This window comes from Danio aesculapii, chromosome 7 (assembly GCF_903798145.1).
Source record: "Danio aesculapii chromosome 7, fDanAes4.1, whole genome shotgun sequence".
Classification (NCBI taxonomy): domain Eukaryota; kingdom Metazoa; phylum Chordata; class Actinopteri; order Cypriniformes; family Danionidae; genus Danio; species Danio aesculapii.
This window is the reverse complement of record NC_079441.1, coordinates 49850431-49870112: the sequence shown is the minus strand read 5'-3', so window position 1 is coordinate 49870112 and position 19682 is coordinate 49850431. Positions and strand designations below refer to the sequence as shown.

The 19682-nt window shown below is 35.2% G+C and overlaps 2 protein-coding genes across 6 annotated transcripts in view; one reads left to right on the top strand and one right to left on the bottom strand.

Annotated features, from left to right (window-relative positions):
* Window positions 1-3033, bottom strand: part of map1aa (microtubule-associated protein 1Aa) — a 55224-nt gene extending 52191 nt beyond the window's left edge. For 2 of the 3 annotated variants that reach the window (XM_056462073.1, XM_056462071.1), the window contains exon 1: window positions 2860-3011. In XM_056462073.1, coding sequence (XP_056318048.1) covers window positions 2860-2929 — 70 coding nt within the window. In that variant the 5' untranslated portion in view covers window positions 2930-3011. Of the gene's footprint in view, window positions 1-2859 lie in introns of all 3 variants that reach the window. The other variant, XM_056462074.1, reaches the window with a different exon arrangement.
* A 7526-nt stretch (window positions 3034-10559) lies between these two features.
* Window positions 10560-19682, top strand: part of tp53bp1 (tumor protein p53 binding protein, 1) — a 40070-nt gene continuing 30947 nt past the window's right edge. For 2 of the 3 annotated variants that reach the window (XM_056462067.1, XM_056462065.1), the window contains exons 1-3: window positions 13229-13354; window positions 19301-19506; window positions 19577-19658. In XM_056462067.1, coding sequence (XP_056318042.1) covers window positions 19327-19506; window positions 19577-19658 — 262 coding nt within the window. In that variant the 5' untranslated portion in view covers window positions 13229-13354; window positions 19301-19326. Of the gene's footprint in view, window positions 10649-13228; window positions 13355-19300; window positions 19507-19576; window positions 19659-19682 lie in introns of those variants that run through there. The other variant, XM_056462066.1, reaches the window with a different exon arrangement.

Sequence of the window (19682 nt, the reverse complement as noted above, 5' to 3'; positions counted from 1 at the left end):
CGGTTCCTGAGGACCTTCTGCAGTGGTCACCAGAACTCCTGGAGCCAGTATTTGGGCTGGGCAGAATATGCCCAAAATTCACTGCGGCAACCCTCCACCGGACTCACGCCATTCCAGTGCGTCCTGGGCTTCCAACCACCGCTCTTTCCCTGGGTGGCGAACCATCTGATGTCCCCGCAGTGGATCACTGGTTCCGGGAGAGCGAGAGAGTCTGGGACGAGGCTCATCAACATCTGCAGAGGGCAGTCCGTCGAAGCAAGGTAACCGCCGATAGGAGAAGGTCTGAAGAACCCAGATACACACCCGGACAAAAGGTGTGGCTATCCACCCGGGACATACGCATGCGACTGCCCTCTCGCAAGTTAAGTCCCCGATTTGTTGGTCCCTTCACCATCGTGGAACAGGTTAACCCCGTCACCTACAAACTACAATTACCCTCTCACTACCGTATTCACCCTACATTCCACGTATCACTCCTGAAACCCTATCACGATCCTGTTCTTCCCTCCACAGAGCCTGACCACGAAGAGGAACCCCCTCCTCCACTGCTCCTAGAAGAAGGAGCCGTCTACGCAGTGAAGGAGATCTTGCGTTCCCGACGTCGTGGTGGCCAGTTGGAGTACCTGGTGGACTGGGAAGGGTACGGCCCCGAAGAAAGGACATGGGTTCCCAGAGCTGATATTCTCGATCCTAGTCTCATGGTGGAGTTTCATGAGAGCCACCCTGAGTTCCCAGCGCCTAGAGGCAGAGGGAGACCACCACGGCGTCGGAGGTGTCGGCCCTCAGGAGCGGGCCCTGGGGAGGGGGGTACTGTCACGGATTGGTCAGGCTCTCACGATCCCCACTCACGAAGATCACCATCACCTGACTTCTAATGAGCACACAGCTGCATCACATTCACGAGCACCAGATAAAAGCACAGCACTCCAGTCGCTCATTGTCCGGGCTCGTCTCGACGAAAGCGGACAACTGAGCGACCACTCAGCGTAGTCATCCTCAGCTAAAACAAACGATTTACTTACCTGTTCTCTTTGTATTCCTCCTAGTCTTCCTGGTCCTCCCGAATCGTCCTGTCTTCCAGTCCTTCCAAGTCTGTGTCATCCTCTGTCAGCTGTATCTGGTGTGTGCTGTCCATCCTCGTGTATTCCTGTTACCCAGCCACGGAGGAAAAGACCCCAACATCATTCCTGATCCTCCTGGCTATCCTTCATGTGCTCCTTGTTGTCATTTAATAAACACCCTAACGTTTCCTTACCTCTGTCTCCTGTCCGCTTCATAACACTGTTAAACAGACATTGGGGAAAGAAATAACATGGGGGCTAATAATTCTGATATATATATATATATATATATATATATATATATATATATATATATATATATATATATATATATATATATATATATATATATATATATATATATATAATTTTTTTAATCTACTGAATATAAAATAAGTATTTAAAAATGGACTTTCATTGTACATGAACACACATATGTGTTCACAAACAAACAAACAAATAAATAAATAAATAAATAAATAAATAAATAAATAAATAAATAAATAAAAAGAAGTTTCTCAAATGATCTTGTTTATTTCTTTAGTTAATTTTTGGTAGTATGTGCTTCTTTTCTCAATCAATACAATGATACCTTTAAGTTGTTGTTTTATAGCACTTAATGTTTATATGATCTATATGATCCATCATGTCATGTAGCCTAATTCCTCTTTCGTACATTGGAATGTGTACGATTTTATTTTATTATATTTTTCTGAGCAAAAAAATAAAAGAAATAAATACATATATGATGACTGTCAAATATATTTTTACTAAAATTTACTCACAACAATAACAATAGTTATATATATTGTCAGGCATACTTAGAACAAAAATCATTTGACTGCATTAAAAGCATCTAAAGTGAAGCCACAAAATGCCTAAAAATGGCCTTTTTAAAACTTATAAGCTAAGATATAATCTTCCTGTATATCCTTAAAACCACTTTAATGATTTCAAATATTTGAAAACTTATTTAGTACTTATTACTAGTTTGCTTATTTTGTTTACATATAGTAAGAGGTAGCCTATATATGACAGAATAATGTTTCACTTTATCATAAACACAGAAAGTCACACTATTACAAAGAACATAGAAACACTATTACACACCTATTTTGACACTTTTAACATATTAAACATTTACTTGCACTAAATTTCTATGCATTAAGCTTTTTTAAAGTGACTTTGATGCTAACGAAAATGGTACATATGCATCTGACTGCTGTATATTATGGCAAAAATATCACATGTATACATTCATACACTAAAGAAAGAAAGAAAGAAAGAAAGAAAGAAAGAAAGAAAGAAAGAAAGAAAGAAAGAAAGAAAGAAAGAAAGAAAGAAAGAAAGAAAGAAAGAAAATGTCCAGTACACTGAAAAAAATGATTGAATTTACTATATTTTTTGTAAGGTAAGGGGTTGCAAGCAATTTATATGGGCAGAATTTTAGCAAATTAAGTAAGTTGAACACTACTAAATTTAATTTGTTTGCTTAAATTCACCTCAAATAAATTGTTTGCAACCACTTACCTTCCAAAAAAATAAATCATTTTTTTCAGTATAGGCTATTTCACATTAAATTCAACTTGTTTACATTCCGTTTACTTAAAAACAATTAATGAAATCACCTAACAATTTATGAGTAAAAACTGTTTCAAAACCTTTTTTTATTATAATTGTCCGTCTCTGTATAGGATGCACGGCTTTAACCCTGTGCTCTGCGTCTGAATCTACGTGTTTGATGGATGTGTGGCTGCTGAATTCCTGCTGGTCCCCCGCCCAAAAGTTGGCGACTCACCCCGTTTAATGTGTTCTTTGACGGAATCGAGCTGATGATCAGTTGAAATGTCTCCGATCACGATAAGCATACAGTAGCGAGTGCGGAGGAAAGGTGGACCGACGCAGCGTTGCTGTCCGAGGTGCTGAAAGATCTGCTGCTCCTCCTGAGAGCCTGCATGCGCTGCATCTCCGGGCGGCGTCTCCATGGCGACTGCAGCCCTCAGCCCACTCGAAGGGGCGGAGTCAGAGGAGGAGCCCACACAAAACACGCCCGTTCATTGGTTAAAAGACCAGAAAATGCTGACTTTTCCCTATTTTTTAAGTAATGAATTATTTAGTATCACATACAAAAATGAATATCTATATACAGTGCAGTGCACACGTTTTAGGCCACCATTACATCATGACTACATAAAATGATTTTTCATTCTCCTTTTTAGAATTCAACCCTGTAGGCGTTAGAGCTGGCACAGTGGTGGAAAGAGTAGTGAAAAATCATACTCAAGTAAAAGTACTATTACTTGCCTAAAAATGTAGTGCAAGTAGGGTAAAAGTATGTGTTGTAAATTTTACTCAAAGTATGAGTAAAAAGTAGACCTTTTAAAAGTACTCAAGAGCAGTGAGTGAAGCTGTAAAAAGCTGACGCATTTACATGTAATTTGTGGATGTGTGTAAACGTAACATTCTGTAGTACATTTAGTTCTTGCACAGCAGTCACAACACGTTAATATTAGGTTATATCAAGGTTGTGATTTCAGGTGACCAAAATTCAAGTAGCCAGGGTCTAAGGACAACGTTATTTTGACTTCCAATAACGACGTTGGTCCAATAACGAAATTGGTTGATTTTAGGTTGTGTTAGAAAGTGACCAAAATCAACGTATGTTTTAGACATCTTCTTGGACACCTTTAATGCTTTCACACAGTTTGCTGCAATTCTAAATTACCCATGTCTTGGGGTAGTTCATTATGAGGTGATTTACTTATATCTGCGATTTGATTGAGCAGGAGTTTGATTGGTTGAGCAGGAGTTTTCTAATTCCCATAGACAAGAAAAAATAAAGTAGTGACTGCAGGTTAAAGGAAAGTGGTTGAGTAAAATATATATGAAGACTTTTTTTTGCTGCAAAAATTGATAACTCAGTTTTTAGTAATTTTGAGATATATTTTTATGTTGTGCATTGAAGAAATTGTGTGAAAATTACTTATGGAAATGACTAAAGCTGGAGTTTTTAGTTTTCAGAAATCATATACATTGAGTAGGCCTATTGAAGAACTTAATTATAAAAAATAAATTTATGAAAAAGTCATAAATCTATTTTAACAAAGAAACATAATCAACAGATATTATACTATATTCTAACTCATTATCTGCATTGAACAGGAACTCCTGTGTATATTTTACACAAAGACAAAAAGTAGAAAAGTAGAAAAGCCACAGAGCTTTAAACTTTCATTCATCAGTATATAGAGCATGTATGAAGGTGTAGGTTATAGTCTACAGTGCTTTATTGCGGAGCTTTTCTTACTTAAAAAAGAAAAACAAACTGCTCTGTTCTGAAAGCGATCAAGTCTCAGCAAAGGTAAGGAAAAGCAACACAAATTTAACTTAAAAGTATTGTAATGTTTTACTTGCAATAAAGTAACTAAGTACCGCAACTAGTTACTTTTTTGGGTAGTAGCTCAATATTGTAATGCATTACTTTTCAGGTTCATATGCTGGATGCCCTGTCCTGGATTGGGGCTGCATTTCCAGCCTAATCTCACGAGAAAACGTAAGTATTTTACGTTTTGTCAGTTTAGTGGCTAATTCGTATGAATTCGTAAAAGTTCATTCGTACGAAATTGTACGATTTTAAAAAGGAGGTGTGGCACCTAACCCCACCCCTAAACCCAACTGTCATTAGGGGATGAACAAATCGTACTAAATTGTACGAATTAGATCTTACGAATTCATATGAATTAGCCACTAAATCAAAAAGTTACGAATTGCCATGAGATTGTGTTGGCATTTCTGCCAGTGCTGTTGAAAATCATTGTCATGATTGTAGATCCTGAAAAGTACAGACAGGTTTTAATCTGATATTGTTGATTGTCATATACCTCGAAACCACATCAAATGTTTTTTAGCATGATAATGATCCTAAACACACTGATAATGCAGTGAAATCATACTTGGATTGTGGAAAAAAAATGTCTGATAAAGCAAAGACAGTCATGATGTGGCCTCCACACAGTTCATACTTTAATATTATTGAGTCAGTATGGGCTCACCTACACAGAAAACAGAAAAGGATTGAAAGAGCGCTGATATTACATGATTTGAGGAAACTTCAAATGCCCAGTGCTGGATCACTTTTTTAAAGAACTAATTTTGCTTTCTGAATATTGTGATCTTTTTAAATTTTTGTGTGCCTACTTCCCATATTTTTTGTTTGTATATTAATAAAGAGATAAAATATGGATGTTGGGTGTCACGTTGGTAACACTGTTGCCTCAGTCACAGCAAGAAGGTTGCTGGTTCGAGCCTCGGCTGGGCCAGTTGGCATTTCTGTGAAGAGTTTGCATGTTCTCCCCGTGTTGGCGTGGGTTTCCTCCGTGTGCTCCGGTTTCCCCCACAGTCCAAACACATGCGCTATAGGTGAATTGAATAAGTTAAATTGGCTGTAGTGTATGGGTGTTTCCCAGTGATGGGTTGCAGCCGAAAGGGTATCCGCTGTGTAAAACATATGCTGGATAAGTTGGCAGTTCATTCCGCTGTGGTGACCCCAATTAATAAAGGGACTAAGCCGAGGGAAAATGAATGAATGAATGAATGAATGAATAATTATGGATGTTTATACACAGTATTGTGCAAAATGTCCTAGGTCCACAAAGCTTTTTAAATGGATAACATTACAGTGCTTTATAATGCCTTATCACAGCCTCCACTGAATCCAACTGATGCTGATTGTGTACATTTGGACTCCATCATTATCACACCAGATAAAAGCACTGCACTCACTCACTCACCTCATGCCAGAGTCTGGTCTCAAGGTCATAACATGAATTTACCTGACTCTCATTACCCCATTTTCACCAGTTTTCTGTCTTCTTCTTCATTTGCCATCCACTGCTGCACTTAAAAGAGCTGCTTCTTGAAAGCTTAGTCACATCTGAGTAATTCTATGAACTGTTAAACTCACCATGTGTTCAAACCGCCTTTACCTCATTGCCGCCACTATTCCTGCCAAGTTTTACTTACTCGAATCTTTCCACTGACAACAACATAGTCTTTTTTAAGCCTTACCGTTCCCTTCATCCTTTAAAACGTTTAATTTAACATTGACATTTCAAAGAATAATGAGCACATTAAGAACAACAACAACAACAAAACATCTCTTAAGGCATGTCATAAACATACAAATGCCCTCTTTAACATCAATTGAGTGGAATTCAAGTGGAAAAAAAGAGATTTCATGCCATTTAATGCCACCTATTTTGTCAAATTTAATATGGAAAAAAATATTTTTAGTTTTAAGAGTATTCAGAATTGGTTTCATTTTTAAATTAGTCATTTCATCTTGACAACTTGGGGCAACGCAGTGGCGCAGTAGGTAGTGCTGTCGCCTGACAGCAAGAAGGTTGCTGGTTTGAGCCTTGGCTGGGTCAGTTGGCATTTTTGTGTGGAGTTTGCATGTTCTCCCTGCGTTTGCGTGGGTTTCCTCCGGGTGCTCCAGTTTCCCCCACAGTCCAAAGACATGCAGTACAGGTGAATTGGGTAAGCTAAATTGTCCATACTGTGTGTGTGTATGGGTTTCCCAGTGATGGGTTGCGGCTGGAAGGGCATCGGCTGCGTAAAACAAATGCTGGATAAGTTGGCGGTTAATTCCGCTGTGGCGACCCCAGATTAAAAAAGGGACTATGCCGAAAATAAAATGAATGAATGAATCTTGACAACTTTACTATCATGCACTCAAAAATATATATATTTTGAACTTGTTCATACTACATAATTAAAATGAGCTGAAACAACACAATTTTTGAGATTTCATTGGGACAACTTAATTTTTTTTGTTCAATCCACATAAATTTGTTAAAATTGTTAAATTAACTCAATCAATTTGTGTTGGGACAACATGAATGAACTGTGTGGGACCCTGCATTTTTTAAAGTGTGTATTCTGGAAAAACTATTATTATTAAATCTCATTATTCAGATTTATAATACCAAACAGCTCCTGTGCAAAAAACCAAAAAAAACAAAACAAAAAATAAAAAAAATAAAAACAGGTGTTTACATACTCACAAACACACAGCACAGCAGAGAGGAGTTTTATTTACATATTAAGAAACAATAATAATGTAAGAAGTCGAGTTTTGTTCATCTGCTTGGAGTAGGTAATTAATAAAAAAAATAAGATGACACACACAGCATGTCCAGAGGATCACATTTATTTATTGGAACAATCTGTTATGATATTGCTACAGGATGACTAATACATCAATCAGTGTTTGCTGAATAAATTAAATATCTTTCAATGCACTGGTTCTGTTTTATTCCATTTCATGTATTCTCTCCACTGTAACTTTTTTTTTTACATTTAGCAGATGATTTTATCCAAAGTGAACAAGCAATTATATTATAAGAAAATCAATCTGTTTTGTAAATCACATACATGATATGATCCATATATTATTCTACATTGAACATGAATAACTTACACTGAAAATAAAATGCGATCGTTAAGCATGCCATGGTTTGGGTTAATCCGATTTCTGATATTTAACATTTGCACATGTCTCTAGTCATGAATCAGCATTCTTCATCGGGTTTACTGGAAAGTCTTTATTGCAGCAACTGGAAGGTCTCTATACTGCCCTCTGCTGTTTACTTCAGTGCAACATTTGACGCTATATTGTGTTCACCGGTTCAATATGGGAACCATTTTATATAAAGAGTCAGAATTAACTCATGAGTCATGCCCAAATGATCAAACACACGACTTTAAAACGTGTACTGTTATTTTACATTTAAATTATTGGTGTTGCACTAAGGAAAACTTACAAAAAGTATTTCCTTCATATAAGGGAAATTTTTATATTACTTTCCATGCAGTGTTTATTTCCAAAAGCTGTTGTATTGTGTGTTCTGGAAATTATTATTATTATTATTATTATTATTATTATTATTATTATTATTATTATTATTATTATTATTATCTCATGCTTACAAGGAAAACAAGTTTTATAAAATAAAACTCTTTTTGAACAATGTATTTACTTATCACGCTTAAAATACTTACGCTAATGATTTATGTTTAAACTATTCTCCTATGATCTATACTATGTTTAACAGCTTCTTCAGTGTGGTATTTGGTTTTGATTGCAATTTGTGGTTTATGTGTTGCACTAGCACATATACCTTATTACCAAAAGTTTTGGGACACCCCAAGCACTCCAATCACTTCCAGGCCACATGTATAACTTTGGCAGTTGCCAGGAAATCTTTACTTACCTGAGTGCATTATGTTAAGTATAAAGTTTGGTGGATTGAGATTATGGTGTGGAGTTGTTTGTCAGGGCTTTGGGCTCGGCCCCTTAACTCCAGTGAAAGGAACTCATAATGCTTCTGCCTACCAACCATTTTGAACAATTTCATCATCGCAACTTCATGGAAACAGTTTGGGGACTGCCTCTTCCTTTTACCACATTACTGCACAACAATGCACAAAGCAAGATCCATAATGACATGGATGAGCAAGTTTGGTGTGGAGGAACTTGACTGGCCTGCATAAAGTCCAGACCTCAACCCAGCAGAACACCTTTGGGATGAATTATAGCAAAAGCTGTGAGCCAGACCTTCCTGTCCAACATCTGTCCCTAACCTCCCAAGCTGTTATAGCAGCAAAGGGTTGGCAACTCCATATTAAACCCTACAAATTAAGATTGGGATGTCATTAAAGTTCATGTCCGATGACAAAGGCAGATGCCCTAAATTATTTATATATATTCATACCATGCTAGTTCCATATTGAACAGATTGTAGCATGAAAAATTAATAAGAAATTTCCAAAAATTCCAACAGTCGAAAATGAGTAGGACATAAACAGGCCCTTGCTTTGAATGACTTCAGCACATCAGCAGACACAAAACATCTCACAGATCTCACTATTATCTTCAGCATTTTCACTGCCACCAAGGATTTGTCAAAGATTTTCAATCTATTATATCAATTTCTTTAGCTTCAAGTGTTGCCTATTTTGTTGTGTGGTGGAGCTCAATGAATGAAAATTGCTAGCTGACTGGGCGATGAACATAGCAAAGGAACCACATGTTTTTAGATAAACAAATGCATTCACTCTGCCAAGCTTCCAAAAAAGGCCTAACTCTGGAGAAAACATCCCACAATCCACACTGAAAACAAAAGTGATGATTGACTGAAAGATGATTCATTGGATTTACATTTTTAGAGGTATAAGTGGTTGCGAACAATTTATTTGGGTTGAATTTAAACAAACAAATTAATGGTGAACATTCCTTCATTCATTTTCTTTTTGGCTTAGTCCATTTATTTATCAGAGGTCACCATGGTGGAATGAACCGTCAACTTATCCAGCATATACTTTACACAGCGGATGCCCTTCCAGCTACAACCCAGTACTGGGAAACATTCATACACACTCATTCACACACATGCACAATGACCAATTTAATTTACCCAATTCTCCTATAGCGCATGTCTTTGGACTGTGAACAGCTCAGTATAGCTGAGAGACAATTTCGTATTAGCAATGTATTGCTAATGTTGTCTATTTTATGGATTTCTCACTACTTGTTAGAATATCAGACGAATGTCAAAATGCCAGCCAGATATGCCACCATTGACCTACACCTCTATATAAATGTCCCATCCTTGCCACTTTTTTGTTTCTTGATGGTGTCCACTTTACAGATACACTGACCCTTATTGACATCTAAGATTAATGATATCTGCCAACATGTGTAAAATGTGTGCATTATGTTAGCCTATGTCCTTTCTTTTCATTTCCAGCCATCTGATATGTGTGCTGTAATACTGTATGCAAAAAAAAAAAAAATAGTTTCCTTTACATTTACTGTTGGGCCTCAAGGTGACACAGTGGGTTAGCAAGAACGTTCTTGGTTCGAGCCTCGGCTGGCTCAGTTGGCTCATGTTCTCCCCATGTCTGTGTGGGTTTTCTCCGGTTTCCCCCACAGTCCAAAGACATGCGATATAGGTGAATTGGGAAAGCTAAATTGTCCGTAGTGTATGAGTGTGAATGAGTGTATGGGTGTTTCCCAGTGATGGGTTGCAGCTGGAAGGGCATCCGCTACGTAAAACATATGCTGAATAAGTTGGCGGTTCATTCCACTGTGGCAACCCCTGATTAATAAAGGGACTAAGCCGAAAAGAAAATAAATGAATGAATGAACATGTACTGTTCATGTGTAAATAAAAAAAACATTAGTATTTTGAATTATTAAATTAATTTAAAATTGGACCCATAAAAAATATTAAAAATCAAGGAGACAGGTTTGCATAAATCAGTCCAAATAACATACGCAATCATTTGTCTCTTCATTATTCCTAATTGTTTTTAAATAGCCCATGTTGAGTTCTATTAATTACCGTGCGCGCGCATATCAAAAGATGCTAAAGCCGTCAAGTGACACCCATGTATCCCACACACACACACATACACACCCCATCATCTTCATAGAGATAATCGACTCGCACAACCTTTCCTTTCTTCCTGCTTTCTTCCAGAAGCAGACAAGCCTGCGGTTTAGCACAGGATCAGTTTCTCAGGTAATGAGCTCGTTTTTGTAAGCTGTCGCCATCGCCGTGACTTGCATTTTGTGCTTCCGCGATGCTTTCGGACCGATAGACGCATGATTTTAAAGAATGCGTTATAGAGGCGTTATTAGTCCAATTTGACAATGGTTCCTCGTGTGAGCACTTATATAGAGGATAACGCGTCGTTGTGTGTCTTACCTGGGTTCGATGCGATATGGGATGTTAGCAGTCATGTTTTTGTAAAGAAATGTGGTGTTATTTATTTTAGAGGATATGTGAATATATATTTATTATATTTATGTAGTAAGCGACCGTCAATCGGCATTATGTCATCTTATATCCAATGAAATACATGATGCAACACAATACATGATGATGATCAACACCACTGAAGCAGGTTTATGGGTCATTTGATCAAACTGATGCTGTTGGCTTTTTGATAAGGACATTTCAGGGAATTTTTAAAACATACTTTACTTTGTAGAGGTAAATTAGAGCATTTAAGTAGATGCTGGGATGCAAGTATGACAGGTTTGATAGTGTTATAGTGACACAAAAGCCTAATTTAAGAATTTATTCTTTATTAGATTATCCTTAAGAGTTCGTATGCCTATTTCTTTATTCAATTATCAGTTGTTTACAAGATCAAGATAGTATGATTGAATAAAATATAATATGTTCTTAATTTCATTATATCAAAAAGTTTGATATAGTTCTTTACTTGGATAAAAGTATGTTCAGTTTTTTTTTTTTTTTTGCATTATTTTGCTTAAATTATATATTTAAAAGAAAAACTAGAGACAGAATAATGCTAAACGCCTAAAAGTGCATATTGGCCATGAAAGCAACGAAAGCCTGAAGAACCAAAACAAAAACAATAACAACAAACATTTGACATTTGAGAAATCTCCATGATGAGTGGAGAAAAAAATGCAAAAAACAAACAAAAAAACAAAAACTCAATCAACCCTAAAATCAATGCATTTTAATTATTTTAATAATAATAATAATAATAATAATAATAATAATAATATATATATATATATATATATATATATATATATATATATATATATATATATATATATATATATATATATAATATATTATATATATATATATATAAAGTCACACATTTAAAGACAAATTTGTGGAATGGTCTTTGATAAGAAATAATATCATTTAAATGTTTTTTATTACCACCTGATTTAATTTTTCCCCAAATTTGTTTAATTTAGGCTACTATTATTACTCCACTGCCAATAATAAAATCAATACAGTTATTGTTATTAATAGTGTTATTGTTTAGAAATTGTACATAAATTAAAAAAATAATTAATATATAAAAACAAAGGACAATCAGTTACAATTTAAAAACATTAACAGATTCCAATTTTTTCTTAAGATATATGATGTAAACAATTTGTATTTTAAAAATAAGTTCATTCCTTCATTCATTTTCTTTTTGGCTTAGTCCCTTTATTAATCTGTGGTCACCACAGCGGAATGAACCACCAACTTATCCAGCACATGTTTCACGCAACGTATGCCCTTCCAGCCGCAACCCATCTCTGGGAAACATCCATCCACACACTCATTCACACTCGTACACTATGGACAATTTAGCCTACCCAATTTACCTGTACTGCATGTTTTTGGACTGTGGGGGAAACTGGAGCACCTGGAGGAAACCCACGCGTACGCAGGGAGAATATGCAAACTCCACACAGAAACGCCAACTGACCCAGCTGAGGCTCGAACTAGCAACCTTCTTGCTGTGAGGCGACAGCACTACCTACTGCGCCACTGCGTCTCCTTTAAAAAAAAACTTTGGTTATGACAACCATCTGACAAGCTAATTCAGCTAAAATAGTGTTTAAAATGTCACTAAATTGCAGTATTTATATTTAAAAATTAAATAGAAATTGAGGCATATAACTGCTGGCTACGGGCCTATATATATATATATATATATATATATATATATATATATATATATATATATATATATATATATATATATATATAGACCATTTTGAGGGATATAAACAAAACAATGGTCCCTTACATTTTTATATACTTACACTTATAATTTGATCTTAGATTATCCAATAATTACACCATTGATCGTATATAAGTAATATACCTCTGTATATATGTAATGTCAGTATTTATATAGTAAAGTTCCACTGTATCAAAACACGCCCACTAAATGCAGAGCCACTGTATATTTAGTGGGCGTACCTTACAAAGGCTCTGCATTTAGTGGGCGTGTTTTGATACAGTTGAACTAGCAATATTTCAATGGAGGTCAAATAAAGTGACTATAACAAACCCCTTAAGCTGAGAAAATCCTTAGTAATAACACTCTTGTGGTTATAAACACGTTTTCTTTTAACTTACGTGTTCCCCCATCTGGGTAATGGTAAACACCAATATATCCGCTGCGGCCTTTAAACATCTGCGCAACTCTTATCTGCAGAGTAACAACCCCCGCCTCAAGCTTCCCCCTGAGCCAACCAAAACTGACTTTCTAGCTGTTCGGTTGAGGCAAGAACTCGTGTAGCCAATCAACGGTGAGTATCTCAGTAAGGGTTTTGCCGCGAAGTAAGAGCTTCTGTAGGGTTAGGCTGTGAAACTGTACAGAAGTTCTGTGCGTGCACTGTAAAATGCCACACGTTCGCTGAGAGGGATTAACACCTACCAGGGATCCAGCAAGTAAGATCTATGACTTATACATGTTTCCTGTGCATTATAGGAAGGACTGCTGCCTTTTCAGACAATAGCTGCAGTGCTTACTAGCTCCATGCCTCTGCTTAAACTCTCTGTGCGATGCTGTGGAAAGGCTTTTCATGAGGAAGCCTACTTGTTTACCTCAATCAGTTTTAGCAGATCGTTTGTGGATTTTGTGGTTGCTATAATTGTACTGTAAGGATTGTTTGCAGTGATGTTTTCATGTTGGGATGTCGCTCTAGCCCGCTCGAGTAGTCAAGACAGCAGGAAATATTGCTATTTATGATGTAAATTAGCATGATTTATTTGATCTTTCGCAGTTTGGATTGCATGCAAAAGTAACATTCAATTGCATAAGCTTTGCTACACTTCAAAATGAACTCGCATGAGATGAAGTTGCTATTTTTCTACGTGGAGAGAGTCCGCCCCCTTATGGGCGCCGCCATGTTCACATCACATGGCCTTGCTGAAAAACAAATACACCATCCAGAATAGTTACATTTTTGACCTACTGGAGCACAGTACTTTTGCCTTTTTGGTTAAAAAATATTTTTTTCAACTTACTAATATTACTTAGTATTACTAATACTTCACAGTAATAGTTCACAACAAACAAAGTCAATTTTACAATTAGTTAATGCATTTACTTGTCAACATTGTGTTTATATTAAGGTAAAGTTGGTTTTGTATGTGCTCATTCTGACTTTCTCCTTAATAATATAATTTCAGAAAAGTGTTATTTGCTAATTATAAAAAGCAAAATCATATTAGCAGCCAATGACTGAATATTCAAAGTAGCATGGTAAACAATATAGGGAGCATGTCACACGTTTTCACTGAAACAAAGTGTGAATATAAAACTAACATTATGTCTATTGTGTTTATTATATAACAGTATTTTTTTTACTCTTTGTAAACATTAATGTAATGCTTGTTGATTTATTTATGAAATTTAACCATGGGTTCACTTAAATCATAGTTATGGTAACCACAAAAGGAAAATTTGCTCACTATAAGAAGTGGTAACAAGTGGTCCCAAATCTTTGTGGTTTTCTTTATTACATTTTTGCACAAAAAAAAAATCTTGAAGAAAGCGGGAAACCAGTAAACACTGAGTTACCTAGTAGAAAAAATACTATAGTTTCCAGCTTTCTCCAAAATCGCTTCAACAGAATATAGCACTTTTAGCCTGGGCAAACGATGCTTGACAAAGCATACACTAAGCAAATCCTCTGTCAAATGCATGACACCATCTTTTTTTTTAAAACTATGTTCAAAATGCCTCACTCAAAACCTGTTCACACCTTGTATTAAATCTTGATCTGGGGTCTGTTCTTCGTTCATCACTTAAATGATCTAAGATGATTTGACAGATCCTGGATCTGTTAATCTTGATAACTGATCTCTGGCAAATTTGGTTCTACAAACAAATTCACAAATCAGATTAAAATGTCAGAATGAACTGATCTGAGATCGCTGTGTGTGTTGTAAAGGACTGATCTATCGATCCTCAAAAAAAAAAAAAACAGCAATGCAACGATTGGCTGATGGCACAGCAGTGTACTGACATCATCTGATTAATAATCAATTATCCATGCGAGCAAAATTACACAAAAGTCGTAGTTTGTTAAATATGATATGCATTACGAAGTAACTTTCCACATTTGTTGTGGGCTGCAGTCGTTACACTTTCATGTGTCCATGTGTCAAGAGTATTTAGCAATTTATTTAGTTTTACTTTTAGAGCTGATTTTCTTTATTACAGTAGCCCTATTCATGTTTATTAATAAATGGCTGTTTAAATGAATTTTGCATCAAAACAGCATTTTTAATCATTAAAGGTGTCTGCAACCGTCATATTAGCTGTGAAACATGTGCATGACTGCATAAATTATTATTCCTTCCTTAAAAAAAAAAAAACAGTGGAATGTTGTGCTTGTCTATTATCATACACAAATTGTACTAAAGCTGGAACTCTAAAATAGTAAGCGTTTGTATATAAAAAGTCCATATTATTAAATGTTCTTTTTGAACCCTTTGGGGAGCAGTCTTTTACTTTTATCTAAATGTAATATATACCTAATAAAATATAACTATGAAAATATCAGCATTTCGTACGTACTTTCAGCATTACTTTTGCTTGAAATGACCCGATCTCATCCAGTTTATATGAAATAAGCTGCTGCTTCTGAGCAGGTTTGAGCTACCAGAACTGTTGCTTGACAACAAGTCTCGGATGAGTTTTTAAGAACGAAATGAACCTGGATCATGTCAAATCGTCAATAACCAAATCCAGCTAACGGAGTAATCCACGTACGAAGAACAGACCCCTGATCACAAGTGGACAACTGAGTCACATTACTGTTCACACCAGGCATTTAAATGTGTTTCTTTTGTCCACTTTCAACAACTTCTCTCATGAGGTAGGGTCTGTGAGTGGGTATCATTTTTATTGTGATTTTTCAATCTAATGCTGTGACAACAAGCACTATTTTCATAATGTAACCCCTACAAAAAAATGTCAAATAAATTATTAAAAGTACCAGATGAATTAAAAATGCTTTGTGAATAGGCTGCTTATGCACTGACTAATGAAAGTATAATAGTTTTTTTTTATTTCAGTTATGCTTATTTGGTTGTATTTAGGCATGGGCCGGTATGAGATTTTGGCAGTATGATAACCTTGGTTAAAAACATCACGGTTTCACAGTATCACTGTATTGTGATTATTGCTCTTAAATATCTTGTTTTTAAATGTCTCTGGGTAAAAAAAAACTTTCCCCCCCTTTGAACACAACATATTTTATTTTAGGAAACATTTAAAATATTTTGGAGCAGTAAACTTGTCAGGCTAAATAATAAAAATAAATCATTGACTTCTGTTCTCTTTATTAGTTTAGAAATCACAGATACCTTTACAGCACATTTAAAAAACACATAAAAACCCCTTTCAAATACCTTAGGTACAGTATAACAGAAATTTTTTTGCTGTTTTAAAACCTTGACTTTTCCAAACTGCGGTAAACCATAACGTGATCCGAACATGAGATTTGTGATCTGTTAGACCACTAGTAACTGAAAACGAATAAACTTATAGTAAATTGTTACATCACTAATGCATGTAGACTTCTAATGGTATCAACTATTCTTGTTGCAAATAACTGTTGTAGCTTTTATCACGATATTTACCTAAGCTGCAAAAAATATATTACTTTAATAGGTATTATAACCAAAATGTATTTGGTGTATTGTTTACTGCATCTTCAAAGTAAATAAACAAATGTTTTAAACAAATTAAATTGCACTTTACAATAAAGTCCCTTTAGTAAATGTTAGTTAATGCATTAAATACAACAGTGAGAACTAGCTATAGTTAAATGTTAAAGTTAATTTAAAAAATACAACTTGCATTTATTAGTTATTAACTCCCTTTAATAAAACAATTATGACTATATTATACATTATATAAGAAATGAACATCATCTAAGATCTAATCTAATCTAAGAATCTAATGCTGCTCTAAAATGTTCTTTTTAAATGTCTGGGTAAAAAAAACAAAATACTTTGAACAAAATACATTTTATTTTAGGAAACATTTTTAATAATTTGGAACAGTAAACATGTCAGGCGAAATAATTAAAATTAATCATTGACTTCTGCTCTCTTAATTAGTTTCAAAAACACAGATGCCCTTACAGCACATTTAAAAACCACACAAAAAACCTTTACAGATTCCGTGGGAACAGTAATAACAGAAAATTTTAGTGGTTTTAAAACCATGACGAAACTGTGATAAACCTTGAAACCGGTTATCGTCCCATGCCTATTATATTAATATCTTAGTTATATCAACTCCTACATTTTTTTGTTTTACAGTTTTAACATGTACAGTTGAAGTACCTCTTAGATTATTATTTTTTTCTTCTTTTTTAAATATTTCCCAAATGATGTTTAACAGAGCAAGGAAATTTTCACAGTATGTCTAATAATATTTTTTCTTCTGGAGAAAGTCTTATTTGTTTTTTTTTTTCGGCTAGAATAAACGCAATTTTAAATTTTTTAAACACCATTTTAAGGACAAAACTATTAGCCCCTTTTAAGCTATATTTTTTTCAATAGTCTACAGAACAAACCATCATACAATAACTTGCCTATTTACCCTAACTTGCCTAGTTAACATAATTAACCTAGTTAAGCCTTTAAATGTCACTTTAAGCTGTATAGAAGTGTCTTGAAAAATATCTAGTCAAATATTATTTACTGTCATCATGGCAAAGATAAAATAAATCAGTTATTAGAAATGAGTTATTAAAACTATTATGATTAGAAATGTGTTTTAAACATCTTCCCTCCGTTAAACAGAAATTGGGAAAAAAATAAACGGGGGCTAATAATTCTGACCTGAACTGTACATTCTGAACTGTACATTCATTCTTGCTTTCATTAAATTCATTTACCACAATTTTTAGGAATATCAAAAGTAGTTAAATAAAGTAAAAATGTTCTTCTTGCGGTTAAATTATTTTGCGTTTGAATTATTTTATCACTTTGGATAGAAAGTATATCTTTGCTTTGAATAGAATCAAGTTATTAATAGCACTTCAAAGACTTTACCCATGAAATAAAACATTCACTGGTAAGACAACATACTACTAACATTTTATTTATTTTTACAAATTCATTTTTTGCCTCTAATAGAAAACCTAAGATTATCAACAACAATGTGTAAATCTGTTTTCTCCATAGTGTCCCACTCCGTTTATGAATCATCTCAGGAGGCAGAGAGATGTTGATGTTTAGCGGCTGTTTGAATTAGGGCTGGATATTATATCGTTTTAGTATCAACATTGCAGTGCATGCATTCGCAATAGTCACATAGCAGCATCTGCAATGTGGAGTTGTGAATGGTTTTCTTGTGATATCGTGATTATCATTAACGGGGACAAAATATTATGATAATATTGTATCGTATTACTGTACCTGAATATCTGACTACTTATTTAGCTTTTATCTTTGCTTTCTTATTTATTTATTCTTGCAGTTTCTTTGATTCACTCCTCTACATGATAATTCCAATCCAAATGAATGATTTCATTCCATTTCATTCATATTCAAGTCGTCTGCCGAAATTGAATTCATATCGCAATATAAATTGCAGCAAAATGAAATATTGCATTGTCAGATTTTCCAATATCGTGCAGCCCTAGTTTGAATGCATTCACCTACATGTGTTCACATGACAAGTGAAATCCAGTCGAATGCGTTATTGACCAGCCTGAGGTCCATATTAACAACATTTCTCAGCCCATTCACTCTCTTCTTCAGGGTGTCCATGGGGAAAAACGCATCTTCTTCAGGGTGTCCATGGGGTCTTAAAAAGTATTAAAAGTTGATAAATCAGAGAAATTTAAGGCCCTTAAAAAGTATTAAAATGTCTTAAATACTATTTTGCAAGGTGTTAAATTGTATAACATTTTTGTTTATGCAACGTATGGTTGTATGCTAAAGTTTGCCTGAATTAAATCTGCGAATATCAGGATGCTGTGTATTTTATGAAATCAATAATATCCTGCTAGATTTGACAGCATGCTGCTTTGTTTACTGCAGTAATCAAGGCAACATCATTATTTCTGCAGTTCTATTAGTGCCAACCTGCTGAATTAGCTAGATTTAATAGATTTTTATTCAGTATATGAATAATGATTTAGTTTTGGATGAATTTCTTACAATAATATTTAGTAAATATATTGTAGTTTAAAATCTCGCCAGTGTTTCCGATTGAAATGTGGTTTAAAAGGTCTTAAAATGTTTGAATTTCACTCTCTGATTCCTGTATATACCCTGTTTTTAATAGCAGGCGTGAACTGATCCTCAGCTTATTTCAGGACATCTTTCTGCTCTAACCCTCCTCTTTAATCCCTGTGTATGTAGACATCTGCTAACCCTGTCGCATCCTTATGGATCCTGGTGAGAGTGATCTTGATTCAAGTTTTCCTCAGACAGAGAACCCCTGCCTCATAGTTGAGGACTCTCAGCCTGACAGTGTGGCCCTGGAGGACGATCCTGACACCAGCTACTGTGCCCTCCTCGCACGCCGCCTCTCCAACCTGCAGCCCACATCACAGAGCCCAGTGCTGGTGAGATATCAAATGTGTATGAGTAAAGCTTCATTCAAACCTCCTCAAACTGATACATTTGCCTTTGCAGGAGCTGATTTCTTCCCCTACTAAAAGTCGCTGTTTACAAACTAGCAGTCAGATTGATAAGGGTGACAATACAGCCCATTCAGGTAGGTTTATTACATCATGGACAG